This window comes from Astyanax mexicanus, chromosome 6 (genome assembly GCF_023375975.1).
Source record: "Astyanax mexicanus isolate ESR-SI-001 chromosome 6, AstMex3_surface, whole genome shotgun sequence".
Taxonomy (NCBI): domain Eukaryota; kingdom Metazoa; phylum Chordata; class Actinopteri; order Characiformes; family Acestrorhamphidae; genus Astyanax; species Astyanax mexicanus.
In genome coordinates this window covers 272,419-280,222 of record NC_064413.1, presented here as the reverse complement: position 1 = coordinate 280,222, position 7,804 = coordinate 272,419, and the positions used below count along the sequence as shown (strand labels likewise).

Here is a 7,804-nt window from a genome sequence, read left to right as displayed (position 1 = left end):
CACGTCACGTGGTGCTCAGTTAACACACCGGTGTTCTGCCGAGATGTGCTACCCGTCGATATGTGCTTCTTACAGGACTGGGTAATATGCGAAATCCGGTGTAACCCTACTGTATATTAAACAAGTAAAAATCGAACAAATAAGCTCTTTATTAGAACATGTTTCTAACAGGATATTTGGATAAGCTAAGGTACTGTATCAGGGTGAAGTTTAATTGTTTGTTGTTATTATTGCTATTATTCATTAATCGCCATTCACACTTTTATATAACCCAGGCAAAGACTGACGTGGGGTTAAAGAAAACAAGAAAAAAAATCATGAACAAAAAACATAAAATTATAAAATAAAACGTGGGACAGCGCATGCCCAGAGCAGGTAAGAAGCACAAATCTATGGGTAGCGCAGCCTGACAGAAAACCAGCAATGGCATGGTTTACCTTGTTAGTTATCTAACTTAGGTTACTTAAAGATCTCCTTCTGCTAAAATTCTCTTGTTCTTGTTTTATGTGAAATACAGTGGGTTTCTCTGAGTTGTTTATGATGCTGCACATGATGAAACTCTTCATCAACCTCTTCCTGATTTTCTGCAGCAGCTAGTAAAAGAAAATATTCAGAAAAATGAGTCGATCAGGAAAAGCACCGTGTCTACATCAACCCGTCAATTAGTATTCATGGCCCCGCCCACCTGGGCTCGGGACCGTCCACAGGCAGAGCTTTTCTCATTAATGCTTATTATTCTTTTCCAAAGGAGGTTAGACGGATAGACTGGATGATCTGTAGGCCAGTGTGTCAGCCTGTTATATTTGTTTCTTATGAAGGCTGAATATATGATGTAAATCTATATTTACAGGGCTGTTTGAGGCACATGATACAGCTGTTTTCTCTCCTCAGTCTCTGAATGTGGATCTGATCTGGTGGGGGTAGATCAGGCCAGTTGTCGGGGTCACTCTGTCCTGAATGGAGACGGGGGAACGGGGTCTGGCACGGCGAGTGTGAGCACGAGCACTGGTGTAATGGTGCTCAGGATCAGGCACGGTTGGGTAATCAGTGTGGGGAAATATATTACATATATTAGTCAGGTGAGAGTGTAAGTTAATATGATATGAGCTGCTTGTTCACCTGACTGTGTTTCTGACGTCCTGCTGATCTGATATTTAACTGATACCCGACAGAAATCCTGAAATTATCATGTAAACTAAATCATTCAGAGTGAATTTACACATTAATTTAAACTTTACTCAGCCATATTCTCATATTCAGATTTTATAACCCTGTTTCTACACTTATTATCATTTTATCAGCTGTACTGATCAGATATTTCACTCTGTATTTGTGTAATATAATAATTCCAGACTGTGTTTGTGTTTCTTTGTATATTTAATTTTTCTACCCTTATTTTCACCTGTTCTTCAAAACTCACAGCATAGAAAACCACCATAGAGATGCAGCTATTATTATTATTATTATTATTATTATTATTATTATTATTGTTTTATTATTATTATTTTTTTAATCATTCAAACTTAAATCAAGTAATAAATCAGGTTAAGATAAAATAAGGAACTTATTTTACAAAACTGAATAAAAATAGAATATGGAAAGGGTTCCTGTTTCACTACAATAATAAAAAACAGCATCTAAATCTTCTAAATATTGAATTCTTTGAATCTGAAGAGCAAAACAATCCCACGAAAAAATCTTCAGTCACACCGATCTGCTGCTCCAGGAAAGCAGGAGGAGCATCAGCTCCAGTTACAGCAGATCAGAGGCCATCCAAGAGTTCGTGTGTGTGAATATATATATATATATATATAAGCATAGTGTCTTGTACATTAACCTAATTGCAAAAGTAAGATATGTGATTAAAAACATTAATAAAAAACTACGTAGAACAATGAAAAAATAGCGTTAGTTACCCATCATCCCCCACTCTCTATCTATAAACTTTACCATGAAATATAATTATTTAAATCCTTCAGAGATGTAGTTTTTGTTGCATTGTTGTGACTCCAAATCCCATCTATGCTTTAAAAAATATATATTTTCCATGATAAATCCATAATATTTAAGTTAAAAAACAGAAAAAAAAACATTTTATTTGTGTCCCTGTGTTGTGGTTTTACTCAGTCCTGTTACGTAACACATCACCCTGATCATCTGGAACATTCTGCAACAGGAAGTCACATCTACGACAGGAAGTGACATCATCAGCTGGTTCTTCTGAAGATCAGAATTAAGTTCCTCATTAGTTTTTTTCTGTATATTTGATCTTATTGTAATGATGACCGAGGAGCTCAATCTCAACACTCAGTCCTGTTACCCAAATTCATCGTCTGGTTTTAAAAGTGTCAATTATTTTGTATTGTTTTCAATAAATAGATGAAGTGAAATGTAATGTAATAGTTTTTTTTTTTTCATTTTGATTCACATTTTGATGCATGTTAATGAGGAAAAGAAGCTTATGGATTACATTTACATTTTTTGGCACTAACTCCTCTTTAAACACACATGCAGGGTGTTTCTAATAAAGTGGACGCTTGTTCTCCAGTGTAATAAGTGCACAGTTGTTTTCTAAACTCAACGATTCAAGTTCTGAGTAAATTGTTTATTTCTACCATACACAAACTGTACAACACAGCGCATTACTGCTTATGAAATAGGAAAAGTGTAAAGAAAAACTTCAATATAGAAACTACTTTAACTGAAAAAAAGCATTTTCATTTTTTAATCAAAAAGAAACAAAATAATTTACAGTACAGTGTTTCATACTAATATCATTACACAAAAAATCATTTCACCTTACAAAACATCAAATACAAACGCCAAAAATAAATAAATAGTCCTCACAAAAGTTCCTGAGCAAACAATGTGTGGTTTATAAATCAGATATTAGGAGTTTTAACAGAATAAATTACACTTTTAATTCTGTTGATTAAGGGATTAAAGTTTGATTCAGTGGAGAAATTTGGTCAAAAATAGCAAATATTTAGTTTTCAGAGATCCGACTTTTTAATATCAGATCTGATTTTTCTGAACCACAGTCGGGTTCAGTAAAAAAATACTAATAATCTTTAATATTAAAGGAAATAAATGTAAAACAGGCCGTTTAGTTTAACAGGTCTTAGTGTGAACGGAGTCGTATGTGTTTTTTTTTGTTTAAAATGTTTTTTTTTATATGTATATTTTAAAACTGATCCAATGCCGTGTGTTTTTTAACTTGGCAGAGAGAGAAAGTACTGATGTTAACGTGATAAATAAATAAATAAATAAATAAATAAATGATGAAACACTTGATCCTCATATTACAACAATATCGTCCCATACTCACTTAAAATGGCATATAAACAGTAGCTAAACAGTTAGAGGCTTTTTTTCTGAAAATAAATATACTGTATAATAAAAGGAATCACCATTCACGTAATACTGTTCTACCACAAAAACATAGAATATTCCATGTAATAATTTACATATAGGCACATAAATGCACACGCAGACGTGTGCACACCAAAGGCAGTTCATATCGATAGAAACGCAAATCAGTTCTTTTGTGTGATTTATTATTTTTTTTATGTTTTTACGCTGTTTTCCCCTTAATTTGATGCTCTGATATTAAAACAGAGTATTATATTTAATACTCAGAGTGTTTAAATATGATTCATAGCTGATGTGAGTTATGATTCAGTGCTATTTTGGGGAATTTATTTGTAAAACACAATACATTCAATAAAAGACCATTAAAAAACTGAAGTCTGAAAAAGCTCGCAGCCACAAGGGGGCGCAACAGGACTAATATTACACCCGACATCAGTCGTTTATATTATAGAGGATCACAAACAAAAAGCTAAAGAGTTTCTGTTTTTCTTTAGTTTTTTTTTCTTCTTCTTCCTCCTTTCATTTAACATTTTAACAAAAAAAAAAACGACCAAATAAAAGAGGAGAAAAGCAGGAGAACGAGCTCCAGTTTTAAAATCTGCAGTAAGAAGAGCCGAAGTGCCTGAAAAAAAGATACCGACAGCAAACATTGATGATAAATACAAAATAAATAAAATATATTACTGTTCCATAAATCATTCTGAGTGAATAAAGACAATAAATAGCAATAATAGCATAATAATAATAATAATAATAATAATAATAATAATAATAATAATAATAATAATAATAATAATACACACAAAAAAAGAACAAATACAGAGTTAAATCAAGCAAATCAAAGGAAATAAATAATAAATAAATAAATAAGTAAATAAGTGCAAAGAGGGATAAAAATCTCAACAACGTCGTAAACATTAAAAAAACAAACAAAAAAATCAGTGATAAATAAAAAACTCTGGCTGGTTTTTATCAGTGCAATCCATGGAATGAATATAATTTAATATTTTATTTATAATAAGCTCTTTATTTTGCACATGGTTTTGAAGCCAGATTTACCCAAACAAACAAAAAACAAACTTAACAAACAAAAATTAAATTAAACAAACAAAAACAAATCTAACTAAATAAATAAACTGATCTAAAGTAAGGAGAGGAGAAGCAGTAGAGAGTGAGGAGGCGGTGTGGAGATATATTGGAGATATATTGGAGATATATTGGAGATATTGCTGGTCTCAGGGGGAGTAGATGGTCTCCACGCTGAGGTTTTTAATGGCCTGTCGGATGTTGTCCAGTAAGGTTTTACACTCGGGAGAATACTCCTGCTCTGAGCTGTTATACAGATCCGTCAGAGTTTTCACATACGCCTCGAAATTCTGCTCGTTTATCGGCCCCTGAAACACAAAACCAGCAGATTCATTTACAGAGAACACAAAACACCACCGCTTCCTCTCACTTCCTCCACTTCCTCTCACTTCCTCCACTTCCTCTCACTTCCTCTCACTTCCTCCACTTCCTCTCACTTCCTCCACTTCCTCTCACTTCCTCTCACTTCCTCCACTTCCTCTCACTTCCTCTCACTTCCTCCACTTCCTCTCACTTCCTCTCACTTCCTCCGCTTCCTCTCACTTCCTCTCACTTCCTCTCACTTCCTCTCACTTCCTCCACTTCCTCTCACTTCCTCTCACTTCCTCCGCTTCCTCTCACTTCCTCTCACTTCCTCTCACTTCCTCCACTTCCTCTCACTTCCTCTCACTTCCTCCACTTCCTCTCACTTCCTCTCACTTCCTCCACTTCCTCTCACTTCCTCTCACTTCCTCTCACTTCCTCCACTTCCTCTCACTTCCTCCACTTCCTCTCACTTCCTCTCACTTCCTCTTAACCTCCACCTGTTCTACAGGTGGAGGAGGTGTTTCTCCTGCTGTACAGGTGGAGGAGGAGGTGTTTCTCACCATCTGGGGCAGCTGGATGTCAGTAAGGCTGTTGATGAGGGCGTGGCTGAGGCGGGCGAGCTCCTTCAGCAGGCTGTCGTTGTGCTGCTCGATCATCTTGTTCTCCTCCTCGATGCTCTTCAGATTACACTCCATAGAGGAGATCTGCAGCACAGACAACACCATCACAACACCAAGCCGCATAAGCGGGACTCGAACCAGAGCAAACGAACCAGAACCAGATAAACTTTATTGTTTTTTACAAACATTCCCTCATTTTGAATTTGATGCTGCAACACATTCCAGGAGACTGATAGATAAATACATACAGTAACATATATATTTGTGCTAAATGTAAATACAGGACCAGTCAAAAGTTTGGACACACCTTCTTCTCATTCAGTGTTTTTCTTTCTTTCTTTCTTTCTTTCTTTCTTTCTTTTCTACATTGTAGATTAATATTAAACACATAAAATCAATGAAGAGACACATTAGAGACACACTTCAGTGTGTTTAGTGGAACAGAGTTTCTAAACAATGTTAAATGTAATTAGCTGATGAGTTCATTGCATTTCTTTATAGTTATTTGTACAACTGAGTTACATGTTCAGATGTACAGTACAATGGATGCTTGTTGTTGTTGGGTTTGTTATATTTGTGTAAATATATATTTGCTTGTTGTTGGGTTTGTTATATTTGTGTAAATATATGTATAAACGCTTGTTGTTACCTGTGTCTGGAGTTGCATCATGTCGGCTTCTATTTTCAGGTTGGACTCGTTCAGCTCCTTTATTTCATGATCTAAATGCTGCATGTCCTCACTGTTCTCAATACCTGTCTCACACACACACACACACACACACACACACACACATACACGATACAGGAGTAGAGTTAGTGCTTTAAATCCACAGATAAACAGCAGAAGAGCTGAATTGTGGGTAGGTTGGTGAGAGGGTGAACTCACCGTTGCTGGTTTTGAGTTTGACGGTCATCTCGTCTCCTGAGAGCTTCCTCTTAATGCTCTGAGCGTTTAGTGGACATCCTGACAAACTGAAGAAATAAATACATTAAAAAGAGACAAATAAACTCTGATTTATTTAGTTTTAGGGTTTGTTGAGGTGGAATTATACACAAACATCTGTAATATTAATTTATGCAGAAATATAGAACATTTCACAGGGTTCTGTACGACATGTACGAATGTTTAATACCTGCACAACTTTACAAATGAATATTCCATCCATCTGACCCCACTATCAGACCTTATTCAGACTCCATTATTCACCTCAACTTGCCATGAGCACCATAACCAGTGTTTAACCTCACTCACAATAGGATAATACCTCACAACTTATACAGGTGTGAGAATTCCCAAGCCTTTCCCCGAGGAAACGCTTCATGATCTATTTACTTTCTATTAATTCTATTTTAAGACACAGTGACTATTCTGTTAATCCAGTGATTTCAGCTGAATGATTAATAATTACAGAATTATATTCTGATTTATGGATTAATCACTTTATTCATAGTGATATCTTGGTGCAGGTTGTCACCTCCTGTGCGTGGCGAAGACGTTGTTGGCGTGTCCGAGGCCGTTGCAGCCGGGCAGGGGGCAGTGGGGCAGCTCCTGTTTGCAGGTCTTCCAGGAGAAGCTCATGCCGTTCAGAGCGCCGTCCTTCTGACGCTTCGCTGCTACAGGACAACTTCCTGCACTCCGGTGAGACGTATACTTCCCCGAGACATGACCCTGACCATCACAACCCATCACAGGACACCTGAAATACAAACACGACAACAGGGAATAAAAACACGTGTAAAGATTCCTAAAGTACTCTTACCTACTTCAAACTTTAGATAATAGAGTTTAATAAAATAATTCTGTAGATGTTGAAAAAAGTATCAACTCAAGATTTTTACTCTTTAATAAAAAGAACTGATTTCAAAACTACTTAAAGTATAAAAGTGAAAGTAAAATTATAAAGCCATTAAGAACAAAAGCTTAGGCCACGCCCACAGAGTCCTATAGTTCTATTAAAATGTTAATGTTGATAATATAATTTGGGATTTTGCACTAGACTGTTCACTAGTGTTTCGGCTGCATAGTGGGGTGGGGTGGGGGGTGGGGTGGGGGGTGTGCAGGTGTGATGGATCACAGTATAAACCAATAGGGAGTGGGAATGGTATATGTTTATACTTCTCTACATCCAATCAGAATCAGATTCACTCTATCTGGATGGAGAGATTTATCTGGATAGGGGTTTTATTGAACGATGAGAAGCCGGAATAAAAACCAGCTGAAATGAAACAGGAGTAACGAGAATTATCTTATATATATTTTTTTTAAATGTAAGGAGGAGAAAATTCAGATAATTGTGTGAAAATATAAAATAATTACTGCAGTAAAGTAGAGATAAATAAACAGTAGTGTTTTATTTGTTTACAGTGTGTATAATGTGTATAATATCATGTGTATATGATGGTGTAATATCAGTGGGAGG

At 35.9% G+C, this 7,804-nt stretch overlaps 1 protein-coding gene across 5 annotated transcripts in view; it reads right to left on the bottom strand.

Annotated features, from left to right (window-relative positions):
- Window positions 1–2,696: 2,696 nt before the first annotated feature.
- st18 (ST18 C2H2C-type zinc finger transcription factor) overlaps window positions 2,697–7,804 on the bottom strand; it is an 81,712-nt gene continuing 76,604 nt past the window's right edge. For all 5 annotated transcript variants that reach the window (XM_049480827.1, XM_049480828.1, XM_049480826.1 and 2 more), the window contains 5 exons: window positions 6,860–7,081; window positions 6,271–6,356; window positions 6,034–6,137; window positions 5,325–5,468; window positions 2,697–4,766 (listed from right to left, as the gene is read on the bottom strand). In XM_049480827.1, coding sequence (XP_049336784.1) covers window positions 4,608–4,766; window positions 5,325–5,468; window positions 6,034–6,137; window positions 6,271–6,356; window positions 6,860–7,081 — 715 coding nt within the window. In that variant the 3' untranslated portion in view covers window positions 2,697–4,607. The remainder of the gene's footprint in view (window positions 4,767–5,324; window positions 5,469–6,033; window positions 6,138–6,270; window positions 6,357–6,859; window positions 7,082–7,804) is intronic.